The following is a 26,166-nucleotide window of genomic DNA, read 5'->3' on the forward strand; positions in this document are numbered from 1 at the left end:
GTGCTAGCAGCTGCAGAACACTTGAAAGCTGAAATCTGCCCGCCGGGATTCAATCAACTCTTGATCAATCGTCTTGAAGCAGATAGAGATGAGGTTTGTAAGGAAAGTAGAGGACTCAGATTTGATCTTGAATCTTCTAGATATTCACCTTGAAAACCCTATCTAAAATGGAGAAGAAGAGGAGGAGGAGGCGGGTGAGGAAGAAGGCTGCAATGGATGTGTTTTTGGTGCCCATGTTTGACCCCTTTTAATGGCCTCCGAATTTTCATTCAAAATTCGAAATTTATTTTCAGAAAACCTCTTTTAGTTGGCACATGCAAAGGAATAGGAACAACCCAAATCAGATCTCAACCAAATCTGATTTAAATTCAAATTTTAAACACATGTGCAAGAGGGAAGGAATTTGAAATCCATGCGGCAAGGTAAAACACTTCATAATTTCGAAATCACCTCTTGAAATTCGAATTTAATCCATTCAAAAACTCAGACGCCACCTTGGCTGATGGTTTGAGTGATTAAAATCATTTAACACATTGCTTAATGTTTGAATTTAAATTCAAATAACAAACAATGTCGCCATGTGTCAAGCAATGGGTCCATGTGCCATGCAATAATTTTGGTTTATTTAAAATTCATGAAATCCAATTCCATGTCACCAATAATTGCCACATCATCTGAGCCTAATCCCCTTGAGTTGCACCTAATCAAATTTGGTCAAACCCGAATTAAAACAAAGCAATTTGGTTGAACCCAATCTAATCAGGTCAGACCCTGATTGAGCTCAAATTGAATCCAATTCAATTTTGGCTCATGCAAACTCAATCAAATTGAATTATTACTGTGTTGGACCTAATTCAATTAGGTCAATCCCCAATTAAGAACAAATTAATTTAAAATTAATTTGATCAGCTTAAGTCCTTTTTGGTTCTGACCTAATCCAATCAGGTCAAAACCCTGATTGAGCCCAAACTTGAATCCAATTCAATTTGGCTCATCCCTAGCACAATTACTCAATCAAATTGAGTTTATTAGTAATTTAATTACTAATTAATCCTTCAATAATTACTTTAATTATTTTATAAGATAATTTGCCAATCAAATTGACCAAATTACCCCTGAATGATTCTTAATCATTCATCAGCTTTCTTGATCAATCAGGAATCTTCTATGCGTGTGACCTCATAGGTTCTAACCTAAGCCGGTAGTATAGGAACAATTTTCAACACTAATCGATGTGACCATCTAGCAATGGTACCCGACGTCCGGATAGGTCGAATATATGCGAAGCAAATATTCTGGAACTCTGAACTATGGTTACTGTATAATTCAATCCCTTTGACTCCTAATGCCAGGATGACTTAGAGCTCACTGTCAACCCTATAATTAGTACATCCATTATGTGATTAACTTTAGATATCCCGTGACTCCTCACTGGGATTACCCTGGCCAAGGTTTTGCTAAATTAATCACAAGACATTATCTCCTGTTTTCAGGAGGGGTCAATTCCATCTTGACTCACAACTGACTACGCAAGTACTTGACTGCACCCAGTGACCTTCCGTCACTGAATTAGAAATTCAGGTAGTCCGGTACCAAAGTACAGTGAGTTGCTTGCTAGTCACAGGTTGCGGTCTCAGGTCAGAGGGCCAAACTTATACCCATATCCACTCGGAACATCTCTCGACAGTAGAGCATTCCGGAATTGGTCACGTTTAGTGAAATGTACTTCTACACTTCACTTGTGTGGCATACCAGTGTCTCCACACTCCTTGGTTAAGAGGACAACCAACGTATATGTCACACAACGACCTAATCTCGATAATGTTGTCGTCCTAGTAACAACATATCATTTCGTCGCAAACAAGTTTAAGGACTCAAAGATAAATCCTCCTTTATCATAACATAAGTCCTAAGGACTTCATCATATAAGAGTTCATTTGAAGATGAAATGATGAATAATGCCAAATAACACTTTATTAATTTGTCAATTCATTTACAAAATTCAATCATCAATATGCTGACGATTGACATTTAGGATACAAATTCCAACAAATATTACTTTAATATATTATAATATTATTATAATATAGTAATATAATATTGTATACTATAGCATAATAATATAACATAATTTGATATTATATAACATAACATAACAATGTATTATGATATAATGTAATATAATATTATATTTATAGTATAATACAATAATAAAAATATAAAATATTATAATTATTACCATTATATGTTAATATTTTATTAATATAATATTTTTATGAACTAATTTTTAGGCTTTTCATTTTTTTTGTTGGGACTCCTGCAAATTTTTATAATATAAAGAGACATTTTCTGTAACTATAATATTTTATTATTGGTATTTTGGTCCAAAAAGAAAAAAAATTATAAATCAAAATAATTTTCCAACGCATGCTAAAAATGCTTTTCCGAAAAAGCTCCATTTTGAAGGTTCTCCCAAGAAGCTATTTTAGATTTCTGGAAAACTAAAACAGCTTTCTGATTCTTTTACCAAACATCTTTATTCCATCCAAAAGTACTTTTGAAGGATCAGAAGTGCTTTTCGGTCCACTAAAAGCTCTGCCAAACGAAACCTAAGTCCTTTATCCCCTCATCGGGTGACTTAGTTCAGTACTCAATAAGCGAATATGCTTGCGAGACCATGCGATGGCTTTTGAGATTGAATTGCTTAATTCATGTTCTTCCTAACAGCACAATAACAATGCAAGTGGAAAAGCATGATACAATTACATCTTTAATTATTTGCTCAAGAAGTGAAAGAAACCGTTGAAGTTGATCCTTACCATGCCATGGTAGTCCAAGGCTCCAAGCTGTAAGGATACCCTTGCATGAACTCCATTTTGAAGAACCGAGAAGATCGTCAAACTGATTTCACGAGGTCTCATTCATGTTTCTTGTAACAGCACAATAGCACCAGAAGTGGAAAAGAATGATATAATTATATCTTTATAAATTATTTGCTCAAGAAATAAAAGGAGCCGCAGAATTTGATTCTTACCATGATATGATAGTCCAAGCTGTAAGGATACCCTTAAAAAGTATTTCTCAAGATATACAAACAAAGAGCAATATTAGATTCTTACCACAATTTGTTAACATTAGCTGTACAAATTGGTTGCATTTATTTCTTAGTAATTCACATGATTGTTCAGCTAATGAATCTGTACAAAAGCTTTGAACACCATTTAGATGGATTTGTGAACATTCATGTGAATTTCCCGTTCAAGACTAAAGCTGCTTGGGTCACAGCCCTGGCAGCCCTCCACACTTCATGCTGTACAAAACTCCATGAGTCCGAAGTGTTCGAGCTCTTTGCCTTCTCAATGGCATCATCAATGCCTGGATATGATTTAGATCCATAACTATCGTGCGTCGAAGGTCCATAAATCTGTTAAAATTATTTTCACAGCAGGAAAATTAGTACTGTAAAATATGAGATGTGTTTGAAGTTTACAATATTTATGCAAAATATATATTCTAAACGTAAAAACCTACCAGGTGCTTGTACCATTCTCTACCAAAAAGTCCATCCCTATCAGTAAATGCCCGCTCAGCCATCATCAACCTATCATTGAGCTCTCTGACTTTCAAAGGATCCTTCCTCCAATTCAATGACAAAAAATTCCTTTCTAGTGCCTAAAAATGCAACAAGACTGTTAATTAAAAACATCAATGATTTCAATTCAATCTTCTTTTGATTTAAGGATACCTTTCTTTGGTTGTCTATTTCGGTGGCTGCCTTCTTGAGCTCTTTTATAGACTTGTATAAGGGAGCAAAAGTTACAGGCATCCCCAATGCATCATCTTCTAATATCTTTGCGCTTCTCTGTCAATAAAAGGCACCGTCAGATTCTTCAGCTACCCAATTATGCATGAATTTAGGTGTTCATATGTGGCATGCACTCCAATCATGTTGGTAAATATGCAAGTCCTTTATATTGCTGAAGCCTGCAAATAAGCACTTGATCCCCATGTCGTGTTTCCATAAATGTATGTCGAAGCAACAGAATGCCAGGAGAAGTGTTGTCCCAGAAGAAAGGAATATATTGCAGACATACACCAATTGACACACATATTGATCTCAGTACGTTCAGATTGTTCTGCATATCTGCATGAATATCTGTACGTTGTGAGTTACAGGAGAAAATTATACCTGGAGCTCTGAAGCATAGGAGATGTAATTGAATGGCAAGAACTCCTCATCTGCAAGCCTCAAAGCAACCAGTCCCCAGAAGCTTGCCACTATATGAGATTGAAGAGATAAGGAATCAAAATGAATCTTCTCATGACCTTGAACTTAGCATGTGCCAATACTTCATATGGAACAGTTAATAACAAGATCCACAAACACTTTGATTCTGCCATTGTCATAAATAACTGGTGGTAAAAGAGGTGGAGTAGGAAAAAATGATGGTTTTTTGTTTCCATCACAGCAACATTAGCAAAGCTTCAGGTATATAAAATTAGTTTTTAAATATTATAACAAAAGCAAGAAACCTAAATTCCACAAGATGCTGGACTAATGTGAAACAGAATTAGGAATACATCACCATATAATTGCTAGACCAGGAAAGGGTGCTCTAATACTTCTGAGTTCTGACAGTCTGGTTTTGCAACATTTAGTACAATTAAAACCTCACAAAGATGGATTCCAACCAAAACCGATATTAGCATAATGGCCATATACATAGTAGCTTCTGAAGTAGCTCAGAAGTCAGACCTCTCATACACGTATAGTAAAAGAGCTGGAATTCAAATCAAAAGGTCAATTAGAAGGTCCCCAAAGAAAGCATACATATGGACCTCATGGGGGTACATCCTTGCAGAGAACAATTGTACAGTGTTTGGACTTTGGATGTCTGGGATGAGAAGTTGGAGGGTATCTGAATTTTGGGGAAATTAATTCCCAGACCTTGGAGACTTCCATTTAGGGCTTAGGCCTTGTTGACTGCCTGTTTTATTTCTCGCTCTTAGTTTTGCTGGCCATTTTCCTTTTTGTCCCTGGCCCATGTATAAATGTGTGCAAAACAGGCATAGCTGTGTGTAAAAGAGCAAGCCTAACTGTATATCAGGGGGTAAATGTTAAACAAAATTAGGTCAAGGTTTAACAGGAAATGGCAGCCAATGAAAGGACCGGGAATTCTACTGAAAAAAAAAAACAGGAATCAATTTGTCATTACTTGGGCTAGGATGCCAACTAATTTTTTTAATATAAGACTGATGCTTCTTGTATGGCACAATGGGGCAACTAAACATCCCCAAAGGTGACGCTGGAATTTTTCAGAACGGTCTGTACTGAAGTGAAATTGCATGGAGTACCTGCTACATGCCTATGGAACATAGGATCTCCAAATTTCTCCATCCATACAAAGTCATCATACATGGAATGATAAACTGGGTATCCTGAAAGAGATGTCAATCCTCAATTAGAGATGTTAAAATGAAAAAATATAAGAAAAGTGCTCCTAAAATATATAGATCTTAGGTTTCTAGCTATGTAATTTAATGCAAACAATATTGTAGTTTTTCATGATTTCAGTCAAAGAAATATTTTATGTTTCTGATTCCTTTTTTGGTTTGTCAAACATACATAAAACAATGCAAGCATGATCTTCAAGTGTAAGAAGATTATCCTCAAGTACAAATATATAGAGGGAAGAAAATACAAGTATCGTAGATGAAGAAGTTCAAGCACTTATAACCCATGACAAGGCCTTGTGTAAGCAAATTTTGCAGCTTGCTTGGAGGATACATGATATTTCTAACCCTCCACTTTCTTGTAGATGTTCACAAGATGAGGATACAAGATAGAGTGTATTCAGAGAAGAGGTTGCCAATAGACATCCACCAGAACCCAATTTATCAGCAACTGACTTCAATATCCAGTTTTATGAACAAGGATACTATCCAACCAAAAAACCTCTTCATGATACTTAATGAACATTTCTTTTCTAAACTAGCACTTTGCAAACTCATACTCATAAATGATATTTTTCAAGGAAAAAAAGCGCAAGTTGTAAATAAGCAGCGCCCTAAAAAGCATCTGCAATATGCAGGCATTTATGCAGTTGATATTTTTTAAAAAATTTTAAATATAAATGATATATAAATAATTAAAAATTAAAATTAATTCATTATAATTCAGAAATAAAAATAGAAATTTAAAATTAAATACACACATACACACTTGTTTGAGTGCATATTGTACAACTAGCAAAAGCTGCCATGCTATGCGTTGGAGTTTGTTTAGGTGAAAAACAAAGAATTTGGGAATATAATGATGAAGAGGTTATCATGTATCTCTATTTAGTTGGCAGCCATTTTATGTGCTATATGATAAGATTAGAAAAATAATGACAATTAATCTGAATTGTTGTTTCAACTTTCAAAGTTTATGAATTATAACCTTTATGTACTTTTTCAAACTTTCTAATCTTAAACTTTCATAAACTTTCATTTATAAAAAATGAGTTTAGAATTACAATTCCAACCTCACTTTTCAAATAAAAAAGTTTTATGATTCTTCTCCAGCTCTGATTTATGAAGGGATGTCCATAGTTCTCTCTCATTTTGCTTATTGAATGAATGGAAATACCACGCAAAATTTTAAAAAGAAAAACATTAAACAACCAAAATAGAAAATAACACACACTGTATTATAAATCTAAAATACTCGAGCATCTAAAAGGGAAAATATGAATGCAGAACTAATCATTGGGGAAAAAAGTCTCTCATATGGAATTTAGGGAAAAACCCATAGATCGCTGCATACTCCAAGCATAAATAGAAGGCAAATGTTAGATTCCTGCAGCAATTGTCAGTCTAAAGTACTGGCCATCCAAACTACAAGAGGAAAAAAATTGATATGAGATCAGAAGAATAGCACATTTATACTTGTTGCCCATCAAGAATTCACAATAAAACAACCTTAAGTAGCTAAAACGACTAATTAATTATAAGAGTTACCTCATTCTTAACTGGCCAATGCCCACATTAAACCAAAGGTAAAATTGCTGTTTTCAAACTACTATCTAAGGAAAGGAGAAATAGTTGGCACAAACATCCCACAATGTCAAATGCCTAATTAGTCTTTCTCAGTCACCACGAACTAGCACAAGGCTCAGCTCAGCAAGATAAGGTTGGTTCCTCTCAATATCCTCCACGCCAGCACATGGCTCCATGCACCGAGCCAAGGCTCAACCCAGGAAGCCAAATATAAGCCATATCCATACTGAACCCAAACTTCAGCAACGAACAAAAAATAATTAACTATTTTAACGGAAGAAACATTTCATCAAACAAATGATGCTCCAAAACAATCTACACAAACCCTTGGAACGCAGGGGAAAAATCATCCAACACATGACGGTCAGCATTAGTTCACAAAACCAACCCAGCATATAATGCTTTCCCAACAATGAATGCTTGAAGATCCTGACCTCAACTAGAAGGGACCAAAACCAAAATCCTGCCCACTCTAACAAAATGGCCAGTTTGGTTGGGCCAATCCGTTGCTAAAAACAACACGTCCCTGAAACAATAGGGCAAAACATAGCCAGTTATCAAAGAATGACCACCCTGACCTAGAATCCTAGACACCAACCCCATCATCCTAATGGGTGAAACAATTTGTCAAACACATGATGCTTAACCTTGGAAGCACCAAGGGAAGGCATAAAAAAGAAAAAAAACAAAAGCAAGCGAAGGAACGCAAGGGCCGTATAACACAGAAGGACATGTCTGGAATTAGAACTAATTGTGAGAGCAAAATTGTAATAAAAGTGCCCCACAGTATATTCTTGGAGTACGTCGTGGTGACTTTATATCTATAAGATAATGGTTAGTTCGATGTTCAACAGTTCAAGTATACCAATGAAACTTCTAAGTATAGTATTATATCCCAGCCGAACACGCTTTCAAACCCCCGAGCACAAAATGGCCAGCAAGCAGTACTGCATTAGTTGCAGTACTGCATGGGTCAATACGTACAATGTCCATCTATCATTTATGACTATAGCTACTGGAATATTTAATTCCATCAGTAGAGTACTTTCTTCGTTAGTGTTCTTTCCGATCTCTCTCTCAATAATATATGTATTGGGGAAGCAATCAACCCATAAGGCAGCTTTGAATGCATAGATTTTATGGAGAAGTTATTTCTCATACAGGGGGAGAACGCAGGTGTGTACCGCATAGAATCTCTTTCCTAAAATTATTAGCTAGTAGCTAAAGCGTGCTGAAAAGTATCTACGATAGAAGAAAGAAAATTAGGAAGTGAGATCATGAAAAGAGATTCAGACTTTTGGACAGACAAGAAAGTTACCTCCTCCAAAAATCATGTCAACTGATGGAACTCCGACGTGTTGGACAAAAGCCGCAAAATCTGATCCTCTACCACCTAATCTCCCAATCTTTCAATGGATTAAGGGAAAAGTTGGTTTTCAGTTATCAAGTATCAAAGCTAAAATTAACTGGGGATAAATATAAATACATATTATTTTCTCTGGAAATACATCAAAGTTAAATACAACTTTCAACACGGAAGCAAAGAAACAAATTTAACTACTCACCAGCGAAGAATAATTAGATGCAATCCATGATTCATATAATGTCTGAGAGGAATTGTCTGGATCTCGAACCTTAACAATAAAAAAATAACAAACGTTATTAAGGTTTTATACAGAGAAAAGGCTGGTGATATAAATGCAATGCCTCTTTCGCAATGATTTCTAATATTCATCAGCTCATACACACTACTATTGTCAAGAGTCAAAGACTCCTATTACCATAAGCACAAAATTACTCACATATCTACAACTGTCCATCAACTGTCCACTTAAACTAATGTTTCTTGAATGTTGATGCTATTCTAAGTTTAAGTTTATGTTTGTTAAGTCAAAAAAAATTGACAGGAAATGACAATGCCATCCACCTTTTCACTTGCTTGTTTGAGCAGCTCATCAAGTTGCGGGGTTGCAGAGGCCTGGAATCCAGGACCAGAGACTGCACAATCAACATTCAGATAGGCAACAGCTCTTGAAGCTAACATCTCCCTGTTCTCTTCAACCCATTCTGTCGATCCTATCTGCAGAAAAGTACAGAGGTGATGGAATATGTCAAGTTACCAGCTATGTTACAAATGCGTAACTGAATGCGTGACCGTGCATGCATATGTGTGTATGTGTGACTGAGATAGATAGATAGATAGAGAGAGAGAGAGAGAGAGAGAGAGAGAGAGAGAGAGAGAGAGACCAAGCCGTACTCTTCTGCATCCCAATTACATAAAATAATGGTTCGTCGAGGTCTCCATCCTATCTTTTGCAGCTTCCCAAACCTCTGAGCTACCTAGAAAAAAGAATTTAGATAACAAGCTTACGTCAAAACAAATGTCAAAACATGACATTAATCAGTGAAATGAGGCGATGATTCATCCTGAGATTATTTAACTGAAACTGATACAGTTTTTGGATGAAGTATTGACTGTAAGAGGTTAGAGTTACCTCAAGTAAAGCTGCAGTTCCACTGCTGGGGTCAACCGCTCCAAACGTCCATGCATCACGATGATTACCTAGGAGAACATACCTGCAGGTATCGCCGGATGATGCTAAAGTAGGCCAACTTTTATTGCTGTAATTCATATGTGCTAGTTTGAAGGATAAAAATAACTATCGTACATCTTGAACTGCTTTCCATGATACTAGGCAAATAATACACACTACAAAACTACAGATTTTTATTGGCAAAAAATTCAATCATAAAGTATTTTACTTTCATCGCTACACGGTCCCTAAAGACCCGTGCTTAAAATTTTACTGCCCAAAATACAAAGTCGTTAGAAGAACTATTACATTTAGCGACGAAACACAAATGGTTGTTAAAGATAAATATTAGTGACGATTTTATTTGTCTCCAAAGATCAAAAAATTATCGCTAAATGGCCCAAAAATGACAATTTGATAAGAAATTAATGATTAAAAATGAGTTTTAATGATAATTTAGGCCCCGTTTGGAGGAGCTTTTGGAGGGCCAAAAAGCACTCCAAAAGTACTTTTGGATGAAAAGAACGTTTGGTAAAAATTTTGGAAAGTTGTTTTAGTTTTTTCAGAAAGCTAAAAACAGCTTTTTGGAAGAAGCTCTATTTTGAAATTTTTCGAAAAAGCTATTTTGCGATTTTTCGAGAAGTTTTTTTTGACCAAAATACCCATAATAAAATATAACAATTACATACTTTATCTCTTTATAAATCTAAAAATCTGCTAGAGCCCTAACAAAGAACCCTAGCCATGAATCAGACTCCCTTCCATGCAAGAATAGGTATTTTTGTTTCCTATTATTATATTATACTATAAATATAATATTTTATTACATTATATCATAATACATTAATGTGTTATGTTAAATAATTTAATATTATGCTATATTATGAAAAATTAATGTACGCTAATAATTATAATATTTTTTATCTTTATTATTGTATTATACTATAAATATAATATTATATTACATAATATCATAATATATTGATATGTTATGTTAAATAATTTAATATTTATTAAATTATTATGCTATAGTATACAATATTATATTACTATATTATAATAATATTATATTACATTATAGTAATATTATACTATATCATATATTTATGTATTAATATGTGTTATATTTTATTATACTCTGTTGTATAATACTATGCAATGTCCTTTATAGTAATTTTGTCATACAAAAGTACTTTTTCAGTTTGTTTATCAAACACATGTTAAAATGCCACAACATTTTAGAAATATAGTTATCAAATAACAAACAGCTTTTTATAAAACCTCTACTTCAGAAAACTCTACTTTCAGTAGCTCTACTGCCAAAAGTTCTACTGCCAATAGCTCCTCAAATAGGGCCTTAATATTGTCACCGACAATCTTCTTTTGTTCGAATTTTTGTTGGGCACAAAAAGCTAATATAATTATTAATGAAATGAAAGTGGTCATTAAAGACAAACATTTGCACCGATTTTTTTTAATAACAAAAGATTGGAAATGGACATCTCGTTGCTACTAAGGAGAGAGAGACGTGATTATTACCACTTTGTTAGGCTAATCTTTTTTCAGAAAAAAGTGAGCCTCAAGTCGGAAAGAAACGGAGGAGAGAGGGGTAGTGAGAGGCAACACATTATTTTTTTAAAAATAATAATTTTCTGCAAACTTGATGCTGAGAGGCAACACATTATTTTTTGAAAAAAATAATAACTTTCTGCGAATATGACATTTTAATTTACAGTGCCGTATGTACTGTGTACTGAAAATGAGAGAAGGATAGCTTTATGCAAACTATATTTCGTACAATCTCCAACGATCTAAAATTATTTTTGAATTGGAACCAAATAATTAAAATTTTATTTTTAGATTTAAAATTATTTTTGACAGTGTAAACAAACCCTCAAGCATGCACTTAATATCCTACTAAGGCTCTTCAGAAATTTTGGCACAGTAAGTCTTTAGTCTCTCCTCCAAACAGACATCCACATGACTTTTAGAATGGTCAATCAGACTACATATTCCAATGATCTTAGCAGCCCAAAGCAAGTGCTCAACCACAAAACCACACTCAACAATTTGACAGGGATATGGATCAAATTCATCCTAATTTCCTCAACTGACCACCAAATTCTCTCTAGATCATTAAACATGCTCCGCTATTAAAGTCCAATCATAAGATTCATTTCCAAATTCCAATAAAGCTTGCGCCAAAACCTCAAATCTCATCTGTTTTACTTGACAAATGCATGCATGCGATTTCCATAAGCATTGCTGAATTATTTTTTTTTTCTTTTTGTGCTCCCTTCCATCATCCAGGCAGCATCTCGATCTAATTGAAGTATTAATTACATAATTCCTCCCATCCTGCGTTCTGTTTTTTACTTTTTGGTAACTTACAAAGAAATTTGTTTTATACTCTCCACCCACCACAAACAGTCAGAAGATCCTGAAATTTGTTTAAATCATCTTGTTTTAATAAACTATAAGAAAACTAAATCTAACCCCAAATAACGATAACGATGCCATTTTAAAATAATACAAGCGACAAAACTTACCGGTCAGGTTCTTCCTCCCCCTGGATCACCGCAAAGACATTTTGGATTGTTGGCAATGTTTCATCTCCCTAACATTTCCGTAAGTGATGAGGCCGCCGGTAACATTTCAGTAAACATACCACCATACAAGTCCAAAAAAAGATAATAAAATTAAAAAGAGAGCGATAATCCAGAAGAAACCTAGGAGATCACCATCAATCAGATGATCCCGAGTGACACTCCAACTTACAATGTATGTGAGGTTGAGGAAACCAGGACCCGGCCCGAGCCGGTACAGGGGCGCCCCCTCGCCGCCCTGCCAATCATCGGCCGCCACCTGTCCCCCGATGGTTTTCAGGATCGCCTCCCCGTCCCGGGCCGACACCGGCAGCGATGGGATCCCCGGCACCAGCCCGCTCGCCGCCACCTCCGCAGCGCTCCACCGCTCACACCCGCGGGTGCTCGCCCACCCGGGCGTCGTCGGGTCGCCAACCCCCCGGGACGTGGTCCCTACCTGCACACCGCTCGCCGGCATCCCTGGTCCCTCCGGGAACCGCCCCCGCCCGCCGCCGCCGTAGTCCTTGGCGTCCGTGAACACCACCGCCGCCGCCGCCCCGGCGTCCTTCGCGTTCTTTATGATGTCCCCGCGATATATCTTACCGTACCTCGCGAGGACCACCGCGCCGGTGACGTTCACACCGGCGGCCCTCAGAGCGGCAAAGTCCTCCAGGCGGCCGTAGTTGGCGTAGGCAGCCGGGCCGGCGGCGGCGCCGGAGCGGGCGTAGGCGTGGAAGGTGGGGAGCACCTCCTTCGCCACGTCGGCGTAGGGGTCGCCGGGGTAGATCTCCTGGACGAGGTCGAAGGCGAGGGTGGGACCCGGGGAAGGCGGCGGGAAGGGGGAGAGGATGAGGGAGCGGCCGAGGGGGTAGGTGAGGAAGACGTCGTATAAGACAGAGTGGGCGGGAAGGGAGGAGGAGGAGAGAACGGTGAGGACGTAGGCGGCGGTAGCGGCGTTGGCCGGGGTGCCGGCGACGTGGGGGCGGCGGGTGAGGGCGAGGAGGTGGCGGGCGACGGTGGCGTTGTTGGAGAAAGAGAGGAAGAGGGAGTGGTAGGTGGATTTGGAGGGAGGAGAGATAGTAAGGTGGAAAACGAGAAGGATGGTGAAGGCGGTGAGCAGAAGTCGTGCGATGGCAGATCTGGTGATGGTGGTGGCGGCGGCGGCGGAGTGAGTGAGAAGTGGGATTTCTGCAAGGCGAGGCATTTCCTCTCCCTCTCTCTCTTTCTCTCTCTCTCTCTCACTCTTTGAAATGAGTTTGGGCAGGAGGGTGGGCTGAACAAGAGTGGGATTGGCATTTGGCCGTGATGCTACAATTTCTTTTGTTATTTTTTTATGTCATTTTCCCGTGCTACCGTAGCATTACTCTTTTTGATAATGGATGTAATGATATCTATTTATTTTATACTTTTATTTGAATATATTTCTACATGGTTAGATGTTTAGTATAAATGAAGTTGAAGGGGACAACACTAAGGGGTTGACGAATTTACGGGGTTTTTGTTTGGACATCCATGTCTGTCCATGGAGCTTTTGTTGGAAATTGATGCAAGCTCAAGACCTCAGGGCTTTTTCTATTCTAGTTGAAAGAGTCTTTTGTTTGTTTTTAAGTTGCACGAGTTAGTAGCCTAGCTATATTAATAGGTTTTGTTTTAACTGTTTCCTTGTATGGTGGTCATGCCGTTGATTTGAATACAAGTTCCCTGTCTGTGCTGTCTACTTCACCTGTGTTGTCTTTCTTTGGGTTGTACTGTTCTCCTTTTCCATCATAGGAAATTAGTAGCTGTAGCTACTCTTGTTCCAAGCTCAATTTCAACATTTGGTATCAGATCTTTAGGTTCATTCTACCCGGGCAGGAAGGAAGAGGAGTGGGAATCGTCAGCAGTACGAGTTCTCCTCAAGTTTCTTGCTGAAGTTGAGAGGTAATCTCTACTTGTTACCGATTTATTAGAAGTCTGTGTGAAGTAGTCATGACAAACAGCAACTCTCTCAATATTTCTCAGACTTTGATACCTATTTTCAATGGAGGTTTGTATGAGTTTTGGAGTATTAAGATTAGAACATTTTTTATTTCATTAGACTTGTGGGATTTGGTTGAGAATGGTTATGTAGCACCAGATGATGAGGCAAGGCTTACAGCAACACAAAAGACAGAGCTGAAGGAGAACAGAAATAAGGATGCTAAGGCACTAGTAGCACTACAACAAGCTGTCACAGATTCTATCTTTCCGAGGATTGCTGCAGCAACTAAATCCAAAGAAGCTTGGAACATATTAAAGAAAGAGTATCAAGGATCGGATAAGGTAATCTCAGTAAAACTTCAAACCTTTCGGCGTGATCTGGAAAACTTATGCATGAAAGAAACACAATCTGTGCAAGAATTTTTCTCTAGAAGTTTTGTTATAATCAATCAAATGAGATCGCTTGGAGAAAATGTTTCTGACCAAAAGGTTGTTAAAAAAATTCTACGAAGTCTGCCATCTAAGTTTGATCATATAGTTGCAGCCATGGAAGAATCAAAAGATTTGTCTGATTACTCTCTTAACCAGCTAATGGGTTCATTGCAAGCTCATGAACAACGACTTAATAGGTCGGCTGAAAAAAATGTTGAGCCAAAGTTATGAGCCAAAGTTTGCACAGAAGAGGCCGTGGAAGAGGTTCTTACCGAGGAAGAGGTGGTAACCAGGGCGAGGCAGAGGAAGATCTTCATTCACAGAACACAGAAGCTTTAATAATGAGCAAGGTAACCGCTATGCTAATGTCCAATGTAATTTTTGTAAGAGGTATGGTCATATTGAACGTTTTTGTAGAAAAAAGTCTGAACAACAAGCTAATTTTACTGAAGAACAAATGGATGATAACAATCTCTTTCTAACATGTTGTAATGTTAAAGAGAATAAGAATGATATCTGGCTATTAGATAGTGGTTGCAGCAATCATATGATAGGCTTGAAAGGAATCTTCAAAAATATTGATGAATCAGTAAAATTGCAAGTTCAACTTGGAGATGGCAAACAAGTTCCAGCTGCAGGCAAAGGTGTTATCACTATCAAAACTAAATCGGGTAAAGAAAAACAAATTCATGATGTTCTTTATATTCCTGGTTTAGCTCATAATTTGTTAAGCATTGGACAATTAGCACAAAGAGGTTATTCGATTATTTTTCAAGGAAATACATGTGAAATCCATGATTTGAAATCTAGTGTTGCCATTGTGACAGTTAACATGTCACCTAACAAAATGTTTCCTTTGGAATTTTCATGTCTTGATGATCATGCTCTTGTCTCTAGTTTAAAGAATGACTCTGGTTGTGGCATATGAGATATGGACACTTGCACTATGGTGGTTTGAAGTTTCTACAGCAGAAGAATATGGTGTTTGGATTACCCAACATTGAGAAGATGGAGCTCTATGGGCCTATGCGAACTCCAACTGTTACAACCCCCGCCCCGTTTCCGACGGGCTGCCGCGACGGTCCTAGGGTGCGGGTAGGCATAAGGCCACCAGCCACCACGTAGAACCCTACTACCTATCAATCATCAATAAATTCTGAAAATTTTGGCATGATGCATGCACAAAATGATCACCTTTCCTATGGTGACCTGTCAGGATTATCTCAATACATACAACACACTACCTATCAGAGCAGCAATCACATAATCTGTCACATAATAAACCTGAACAATATATAGCAATACATTATCACAGGCACACAACTGATCTGCACACACATATATATATATATATACCTGCTTTCCAATCCATCCATGGTCAACCCATATCCACAACAGGATCTATGACTGTAACTATGCACTATATACAATAGAAGGTTTATAATACACCAAAAGGTATAAACCTTTATCTACATTATACTATGGAGCGGCACAGCTAGCAGGCAATCTCTAACCCTGCTCCTCTCTATACAACACCTGTCCTGAAATCAAAAACACCAAACTGGGGAGTGAGTATATAAATACTCAGTGAGTGGAGTAGAGAGTACTATGCATATGAGACAAGATATAATCATGGCTCGAGATGAAATCTCAAGATCAATAACAAGATGAACATGATCTCAACATAGAGAATATGGAGTAAATCATCAATATCACCACAATCAATATCAACTCATCTAAAGCATATATGGAATAATCAAGTAAACATATATGCTACTCATGAATATGCTCAACAGATCATAATGCTGTAACATACAAATCGGGTGTCAATATGCTGAATCATCGATAAATAGCTATCGGGATGTGGGTCTTACGCCCCAAGCAAACTACAACAACTTCCTACTGCCATATGCATACATAGAATATGACACCACACTAATATGTAAATCAGGGTGTCAATATGCGAAATCATCACTAGACAGCTGTCGGAAGGTGGGTCTTACGCCCCAAGCGAACCACAACAACTTTCTACTGTCACATGCATATGCAAGATAAGACACCACACTGATCATGTAAATGCCGGCCAGTATCCAGAACAGAAATCCATAGAAATATCTCACATCTATATACTAAACGGCACCTCGCGGAAATTCTACATCCGCATAAAGCCATACTGCACCTCGCGGGGTCTTACTATGTCCGACGGCAAGCAGAATATAAGTCGTAGGACCGGCCGATCCTACGCCTAGGGCCGTATCCCCCCTCAAGAAGGGACTGGGCTCCGCCCACCCAGAAGGCTACTATGTGCACACAGGCCGATGTCTAACCCCATCGACTATAGGTGTCCTGTAGATACTGCCAAGCTATGCATAATGCCATAATGCACCCTCCCAATACTCTACTAAAAAGGAGTATAATCAAGACTACCACTCATCCGACCACGACCCAATCATAACTAACATTAGGGTTGGGAGTGAGGAATCATAGGAGTGCAATGCAACTCAATATACCACTGAAAAGGCTCTACAAGTCTTTAAAATAGAGGAAATGAAATTAATTTACAAAAGAAGTCATTTCACAATTTGGAACCAATTTAACTACTTATCTACTCCTTGTAATTCCTCTCAATGTTTCCTCAAATGCATGTACAAGTAATCAAGCATGGAGAAACAAGATTATAGAGGAATCCACTATAATATCAATCAATATGCACAAGTGGAATCAATTCACACTTGGCGACATTCATGAAAACGAATTAAGAATGCTCATGGTGCAAAGTACATGACTCCCACTCACCTGTCAATCTGGCACAGCCCTAATACGCCTCCAAAAATCTACAGTAGGCAGTAGGGGACTTCCTCCTCTTGTTCGCTAGCTTTTTGCCCAACTGGTACATGCATTTACAATACATTTAGTTTTGTATCAAGGGCCATAATCTACGTGCCAATCATAAATATAGGAAACTTTAATTGATTCAACTTCCCTCTTTTCTAAATTCTTTCCTTTTTCTCTTTTTCCTATCAATTAATCTTTCTCTTATATGTATTATGATGCAAAAGCATCACATACACACCTTAGGCCACTGCTATAGGGTCAAGGTACGAGAAAGAGTCAAAATCCACCTTCACTAAAAATTTCACTGAAGCGTGAGTTAACCCCAACCTCATGAGTCGACCCCGACCACAGAGCTGCAAAACTTTATTTTCTAGACTCTCAGAGAGAGTCGACCCCCAACCTCGTGAGTCAACCCCTCTGAGGCATGAGTCGACCCCAATCTGCCCCGAGTCCACTCCGGCGCGCTTTGAGGCGACCCCCACCACTTTCTCACTTTTTTTCTCTCGGATAAACAGTAACCCGAACTGACAGCGGGTTATTTCATCCCGATTTTGATTCACTTTCCAAACTCCAAACTTTATGAAATTTTTACCTAATGTTCTACACTCATAGGGTTTCCAAAATGATAAGATACATCATCATCGGAGGTCGATTGACCCCTGAAATAATTCACCGAAGTTGGAACTTCGACACAGTTTCTCCGCAGTGCCGGAAAAACTTGTCGAAATCCAATTCTTCCTCTTTTAACCACCTCTACAACCCTTATCCGACCCCTCTAGACTACATCCATCCTTTGTATAGCCTAATTTCATCAAAAGAATAGGTAGGGATGGGTATTTACCTTTTTCTCTTCGAAAAATCGAGATCTTTGCGTAGAGAAAAAAGAGACCTACGCTTTTTCCTTCAGCTGGCAGCGCAACCGGAACTCCCTTCTACCTCGAATCTCCTCCCTCTTTCTTCTTCTTCTTCTTCTTCTTCTCTCTGTGTTTCCACCGCCTGAGACTCCCTTTCCTCCTCTGTTTCATCCCACGGACACAGCACCAACCCATGAATTAAGTCACATCAAGCACTATTCATCCTTTGTTTAATATTATTAAATTTCTATTTTGCCCCTAACACTTCAACATATCTACTGTTATGCCATTAACTTTTGATTCCTTTCAATTTTACCCTTACCACTTCAACACATCTACAACTATGCCATTATCCTTTGATTCCTTCCAATTTTACCCCTTCTATCCTTTTTTATATATAATTTTTTTTTTGGGTTATTACACCAACATTGAACGGGAGTAAGTATTTTCTCTTATTTGTAGATATTTCAACAGGATGAGTTGGGTGTACTTCTTAAGGTTTAAGCATGAAACCTTCTCTAAGTTTTTAATATTCAAGGCATATGTTGAGAAACAATCTCGGTACTACATTAAGACCTTGAGGATAGATCGTGGGGGAGAATTTTTATCTAATGAGTTTCAGTCCTTTTGTGAAGCACATGGAATTCATAGGCAGTTAACAACAAGCTACACATCGGAGCAGAATGGCATGGCCGAAAGGAAGAATCGGACGATAGTTGAAATAGCTAGAAGCATGCTGAAGGCTAAAAATCTTCCAAACTATCCTTGGGCAGAAGCTGTGGCAACCTCAGTATATTTACTAAATAGATCTCCTACAAAGGCTGTTCGAAATCGTACTCCATATGAAGCTTGGTGTGGACAAAAACCTCAAGTAAGCCATTTAAGAATCTTTGGTTCTCTTGCCTATGCTCATGTAAACTCTGAAACTAGGCATAAACTTGATGAGAAAAGTTTAAAGTGTATTTTTGTTGGATACAGCGGACAAACCAAAGGTTATCGCTTATATGATCCTATTACTAAGAAGCTTATTATGAGCAAGGATGTGATTTTTGATGAGAATGGCTGTTATAGCTTGAATGAAGTTGAACAGGTTCCTTCAAGATTTGTGGAGATGGAGCAACCACACACTTCGTCAACCACCAGGCAGCAATAGAACCATCATGTTTTGAGGAAGCAATTCAAAGGGAAGAATGGAAGCAAGCTTTGGAAAGTGAAATTGCAGCAATTGAAAGAAACAACACATGGGAGCTAGTAGACTTGCCAGAAGGGAAGAATGCAATAGGCTTGAGATGGGTTTTCGAGAACAAGTACAATGCTGATGGCAACATACAGAAGTATAAAGTACAGCTCGTCACAAAGGGGTATGCACAACAAGAAGGTATTGATTTCATTGAAACCTACTCTCCCGTTGCTAGAATTGAAACAATAAGAATTGTTTTAGCTCTAGCTGCACAGATGAAATGGTTAGTTTACCAATTTGATGTTAAATCAGCATTTCTTAATGGTGTGTTGAAAGAAACTTTATTTGTTGAGCAGCCACAAGGATTTACAATTCAAGGCATGGAGGAGAAGGTGTACAAGTTACGAAAGGCTCTGTATGGGTTAAAGCAAGCTCCGAGAGCATGGTATGGTAGAATAGATGCCTATTTTCTGAAAAATGGCTTTGATAGAAGCATAAATGAACCAACTCTCTACATCAAGGTGCAAGGTAAAGACATTCTTATTGTGTCCTTATATGTTGATGATATGATCTATACTGGATCCTCATTTTCTCTTATTGAAGAATTTAAGGTGAGAATGATGAATGAATTTGAAATGATTGATCTGGGCCTCTTACCTTACTTTCTGGGTCTTGAAATCAAGCAAACATAGAATGGAATTTTTCTTTGAGAAGTATGCATATGGTCTATTAAAGAAATTTAATATGGAAATTGCAAAGGTTACAATACACCAATGAATGCAGGAGAAAAGTTATGTCTAGAAGATGGAACTGGCAAGGTTGATGCAACATATTTTAGAAAATTAGTTGGAGGACTGATGTATTTGACTCATACTCGACCAGATGTTATGTTTGCTATCTGTTTAGTTTCAAGGTTCATGCACAACCCATCAAAGCATCATTTGGGAGCAGCAAAACGCATTCTGGGATACATTCGTGGCACCATTAATTTTGGGATTTGGTATTTTTCAGTTACTGACTTCGAGCTTACTGGTTTTACAGATAGTGATTGGGCAGGTTCTTTGGATGATAGGAAAAGCATATTAGGTTATTGTTTCACTCTTGGATTAGGAGCCATTTCTTGGACATCGAAGAAGCAAGCCACGACAGCGTTATCATCTTCGGAAGCAGAATATATAGCAGCTATATCTACAGTGTGTCAAGCAATATGGATTCGAAGGATTCTTGAAGATCTTCATCACGCTCAACTTGATGCTACTACTATCTTTTGTGATAATAAATCAACAATATCAATGACAAATAATCCTACATTTCATGGGTGAATGAAGCATATTGGAATTTGGCATCACTTTATTAGAGAAATTGTAGCGGAAGGATTAATAGACATGCACCACTGCTCGATGAACAATCAAGCTGCTGACATTATGACCAAGGCTTTATCCTATGAGAAGTTTGCTCACTTCCGTGAATTACTTGGTGTCGATAGTTTTGCATCAAGGGGAGTGTTGGAAATTGATGCAAGCTCAAGACCTCAGGGCTTTTTCTATTCTAGTTGAAAGAGACTTTTGTTTGTTTTTAAGTTGAACGAGTTAGTAGCCTAGCTATATTAATGGGTCCTATTTTAACTGTTTCCTTGCATAGGGGTCATGCCACTATGCCACGATGGGTTTCATAAGCCTATAAATAGGCCTGCATATAGTGTACTGATTTGGGGTTGATTTGAATACAAGTTCCCTGTCTGTGTTGTCTCCTTCACCTGTGTTGTCTTTCTTTGGGTTGTACTGTTCTCCTTTTTTTTGCTAAAACTGTTCTCCTTTTCCATCGCAGGAAATTAGTAGCTGTAGCTACGCTTGTTCCAAGCTCAATTTCAACATTTTTGCAATCCATGAAGGCTTCAACAAAGAAGAACGCCTTAAGTACCTTAAAAAGGAAAATGAAGCATGGTTTTGAATGGATGATAATAGCAATTGTTAGATATGATTTTTTGTAATAAAAATAAATAGTTACCTAAAATTAAAAGTTGCATTTTTCAAAAATATGTATTTATAAAATGTACTGAAATTAAAGCATATTTCCTTCATAATGCCTAATTTTTATTTTAGATAAATTATTATTCCCGCAAAATTTAATTTTTATTTAAGGAGTAGCTCCATGACTCTATAGAACATCAGCCTATACTGAAAAAAAAAATCCAAAAAGAGAGACCTGAGCCACTGCACTAACTTGGCATCAGGTCTAAGATGAACCATATTTGTTATTAAATGCAACACAATTGGCAATATGACTATTGTTAAAGAAAAAACACCTATATATTGTTGCATATCACAAGACCCTTGGACCATGATCATTCAAAAGTCTTTAAAAAAATAAAAAAAGTGAGCACAACAATTAATAAAACTATATAAATTAGATCTTATTATTTTAATAATTCAACAATTCATTATTTTATATATTTGTTTATAATAATGACCTAGGGTTAGAAAGTCTTGTAATATTTAACATTTCTTCTTGTTTTTTAAGTGAAACAATAGTTAATATATCATGTCATTTTGGCATTTCAAAAAGTAAAATAATTATGTTTCCTCGCTTATATAATAAAAAAATCGAAGATTAGATGCATTTTCTTAAAAAATATAAGGACAGATACTATCTAATTAATTTTGACAGAAACATTTTAACCACCTCGGTTATATATTATTTGTCCACGGCCAAACGATTGCGGCAACATTAGAAAAAAGCTAGGTCGGAGCTAGTGCTAGGTCACATCATTTACAAAATAGGAGAATACAAACTAGCTGGCTAATCATCTCCCTTTTTTTTCTATTCTCGAGGGGTAGTTGATGAATCATCTTAGACCACTTGTAATTTTCTATTCTTGAGAGATAGTTGATGAATCATCTTAGACCACTTGTAAGGAGAATTTGGTATGGGGCGATCATCCTAAGATCAAAGATGATATGTATGGAGATGATGAGATCAACATATTTAGTTATACCATGGTGATCCTACATGGTAGCAATACTAAATCATCCTCACTCCTCAAATCATCACCTAACCTAATAATGGGATACCCGTCCTTGAGGTTAGGTATTCAATAGCGGTGATCTTGAGCTGAAATTTGAGGATAAAAATGTCCCTCGGTCCAGCAAAAAAAAAATTGTGTATCCATATACTATTAATATATTATATCAATATTTTACATTATGTTATATTGACATTATATTATATTTATGATATATATTATATTGTAATATGTTATTACTGATAACTTCAAGTTATGTTGAAATATATTATTATAATTTATATTTATATAATGAAATTATCTAATATATTGCTTCTATTTACCATATTTTTTAATCAAAATAAATATTAGTATTAATTTTTTTAAATATAAATATTAATAATTAATATATTAATAAAATATATTAATTCTTAATTACTGAAATATCAAATATAGTGATCTTAGATCATCAGGGACCAGATTACTTCAAGATAAGAGTCATCGATGATCTAAGATATAAGATATAATCAAGGACTAAAATGAAATATCACTACAGAAAAATTGGCCTTTGCCAACCCTTTTTTTCCGACGCTAGGGACAAGCGTCGGGAAAAAAAGCACGCCGCCAAACTTTGCCGACACTTTAACTAAGCATCGGTAATTATCAATAATAGACGACGCGTAAAAGCGTCGTCGTAATCTTATAGAAAAAGCCAACGCATTTTTAAAAAGCGTAGGAATAAACGACGCTTATTAGCGTCGTCGTACTCGCCTCCTACGACGACGCGTATAAGCATCGTCAAAAGTCAAATTAACAACAAAACCAAGTGGCCAGCCCCCTCTTCCTCATTTTGCATCCCGATCGATCAAACCCTAGCTCCTCTCCTCCTTCCTTCTCTCCGACGACGAGCGACCGGCCCTTATCGTCTCCGACGCCGAGCGACGTCCGACGGCAAGCTCCTCTCCTCCTTCCTCCTCTCCGGCGCCGAGCGATCGTCCGCATCCTCCTCTTCTCCTCCTCCTCTGCGGCGCCGACCGGCCGACCCCATCTCCCTCCGCCTGAGAAAGAGGTAATTCAAAAGATTTTTAGAGGCAAAGATAGGTTACAAAAATGAAGCCTTTGTGATTATAGGATTGCTAGGTAACAACATGCCGCGAGGAAAACGATTCAGAGATATTGAGTTTCAGCACATATCCGTGGGATCTTCTTCCGATCAGTCCCTACAGTCCCAGCAGCCCGACGAGCCTCAGCAGCACGAGTCTCATTCTCAGCATGAGTTCCATACTCAACATGAGTCTCAATCTGAGCACGTGCCACCTGCTAATTGTCCAGACATGGATGACGTGCACATCCAGGGTAATTTGATTTACATTTTATATATTAATTTTTCTTACAATCTAATTATATTAAATCATTTGCCTTTAATGTTTTAATTAATGGATATTTTATTTTATTTTTATAGATGGACTGGGGAGAGTGAGGAGGACACGAGGACCCACTCGAGCACGGGACGTGTAAAGCCTATTTCAGGATGAGAAGATCGTGGTACATTGCAATGAACTGGGGCAGTCCATCAAGAGCGCTGCAAGCATTTTATCGACTTTTCTAGGATCGGTTGCGCGGAAGGATCAGTTGTGTCCGCTTAACTATACGAAATGGAATGAAATGCTTCCTTCGTATAAGGTTGAGCTTCTTAAAGTTATTGAGGTAAAGAATTGAACTTGTTTACTATCACAATTTTATTTTTTGATTTAATATTGTTATAATATTTTTTAATTACTTTGGTGTAGAAGAAGTTTTTGCTCCCTAAAGAGAGCCATGATTGGGTGCTGAAGTCCGTCAACCGCAAGTGGAAAGAATATAGGGCCAAGTTAAAGGCGGACTGGAAACACGATGGTATGACAGAAAAGGAGGTTGCCCGTGTTTGTCCTCCTGATGTAATTCCTCATCAGTGGAGGGAGCTTGTCCACTATTGGTTTTCCAAGAAAGCTCAGATTGTGTATATTTTTTCAATACCTTAGATTATATTCACTAATAATTTAGATTATAAATTTATATTATTTATTCTTTTTTTGGAAAGACATATTACAACATTGGTAGAGCTGCTCGATGAGTTATGCTCGACGTAGAGCTGAATTCATAAGTTTTTTGAAACTCTTTGAAACTATTTTAAACTGTTCTATCATATAGCATGTATCATGATAACTAGCTTGCCAATATACCTTTTGTTGTAGATGATGATAATGGGAGGAAGCCTGGTAAGGTGGAGTTTTATAAGATGACTCACACCCACCGAAATGGCAGTTTTGTTCGGAAGGAGTCAAGAGATATAGTTGTATATATTCATCTTTGAATCTTTCAACGATATTTTTATTAGTTCTATTATTGGCATATATTAATATGACTTTTTCTTTTGAGAGATATAGGACAGGGCAACAACTCTTATTGCAGAGCGCGTCGGGGAGTCATCATCATCCCACGCGACCAGTCATGTCGAAGCTCAGGTGCTCGCTGAATTATTGGGCTCAGAGCGTTATGGTAGAGTGAGGGGTTATGGCGTTGGAGTTACCTCCACTCAATTGTCTGCAGTGGGCATGTATACAAGAAATGCTGGAGAAGGTAGTAGCAATGCAGAAGTTAATAGACTTCGGGCAACAATTGAAGATATGAAGGATCGCCATCAGGCAGAGTTGGCAGAGTTAAAGCAGAACTAACAAACTTTGCAGTCTCAGCTTGAGCATATTTCATCTATGTTACAGCGACTTCTCCCTCCTCATGTAAATAACAATATGTATTTGATGACTTTACATAATTATCACTTATTTTGCATGAGTTAATGATTTTTATATTCCTAGCTTCTAAAGTTTCATTTTTTTTGTAGATTCCTGATACTTCAACAGCTCATAGAGATGATGATGGCGCTAAATCCGGTCCCTGATACCTTTTAGACTGTTATTTAAGGAGTTTTATATGTATCTTTTTTATATTTTTCAAAGTACATTGTAATTCTAAACTTATTAATCATATAAAACAATATGAATGTTTTGAATGATCTGAATATTTGTGTTGATGTAAATGTAATGCAGGTTCATATTGATATAAATGCTGACTTATGATATGCATGTATTTTTCTATTTTTTTTTTAAAAAAAAATCTGTCCCGACGCTTTAAAGCGTCGTTAAAAACCAGCTTTGGCTCGGGCTGACATGCTTTCGCCGACACTTATAAGCGCCGTTACAACTATGCCGGCATGCCCTAGTTGTAGTCTATGCCGATGCTAAGTTGCGTCGCCAAAACAAGCTACACCGACGCTTTAATAAGAGTCGGTAAATCCGCGGTTTTGCCGACGCTTTCCTTTGGCGTCGGCAAAAACCTTTCCCACTCATGTATCGCCGACGCGTCTACGACGCTTGTTCTGGCATCGGCGGGGTTTTTGCCAACGCTAATAAGCGTCGGTAAAGGTCATCAAAAATGCCGGAATTATACGCAAATGCAGTGTGGGAATTAATTTCCGTGATATTTTAATATCTCCGTGCCAACATTTAATGTGGGTAAGCACTCTCGGATAAAACCTGAGCTTCTACTGGGTCCTGTTTTTTAAGCTGTAATTGCAAGTTCCTTTTCCAAATTTGATTAAATAAAATGAGACATTTCTGCAACCTTTGGAGAAACTCGATGCAGTTACCTAAAGTATTTTTGGGTAAACTCCCTAATCTTGGACTTCTCAACAATGCTACTCTATTCA

General features: G+C 37.5%; 1 protein-coding gene and 2 long non-coding RNA genes across 4 annotated transcripts; 2 read left to right on the forward strand and 1 right to left on the reverse strand.

Moving 5' to 3' along the window:
- Positions 1-3,005: 3,005 nt before the first annotated feature.
- LOC103696664 (putative glutamate carboxypeptidase LAMP1) lies at positions 3,006-13,472 on the reverse strand. Of its 2 annotated transcripts, XM_008778350.3 has the most exons (12): positions 12,354-13,464; positions 12,125-12,192; positions 9,537-9,618; positions 9,289-9,381; positions 8,969-9,121; positions 8,607-8,675; positions 8,360-8,447; positions 5,356-5,439; positions 4,190-4,278; positions 3,746-3,862; positions 3,532-3,672; positions 3,006-3,424 (listed from the first exon to the last, which is right to left on the reverse strand). In XM_008778350.3, the coding sequence occupies exons 1-12, from the start codon at positions 13,362-13,364 to the stop codon at positions 3,242-3,244; spliced, it is 2,178 nt and encodes a 725-aa protein (XP_008776572.3). In that variant the 5' UTR covers positions 13,365-13,464; the 3' UTR covers positions 3,006-3,241. The 2 variants fall into 2 exon arrangements, with proteins under 2 accessions (XP_008776572.3, XP_038981297.2); XM_039125369.2 differs by lacking the exons at positions 3,006-3,424; positions 3,532-3,672; positions 3,746-3,862 and having other exon boundaries at positions 4,257-4,394; positions 12,354-13,472.
- A 488-nt stretch (positions 13,473-13,960) lies between these two features.
- Positions 13,961-15,399, forward strand: LOC148715414 (uncharacterized). Its single transcript, XR_015971379.1, has 2 exons — positions 13,961-14,080; positions 14,238-15,399. It is a non-coding gene; the product is annotated as an uncharacterized LOC148715414 (long non-coding RNA).
- Positions 15,400-19,330: 3,931 nt separating this feature from the next.
- Positions 19,331-20,056, forward strand: LOC148715415 (uncharacterized). Its single transcript, XR_015971376.1, has 2 exons — positions 19,331-19,618; positions 19,777-20,056. It is a non-coding gene; the product is annotated as an uncharacterized LOC148715415 (long non-coding RNA).
- Positions 20,057-26,166: the final 6,110 nt, after the last annotated feature.

The sequence above is a fragment of the Phoenix dactylifera genome, chromosome 1, assembly GCF_051530095.1.
Source record: "Phoenix dactylifera cultivar Ajwa chromosome 1, Ajwa_hap1_PhDact_Kaust_v1.1, whole genome shotgun sequence".
Lineage (NCBI taxonomy): Eukaryota > Viridiplantae > Streptophyta > Magnoliopsida > Arecales > Arecaceae > Phoenix > Phoenix dactylifera.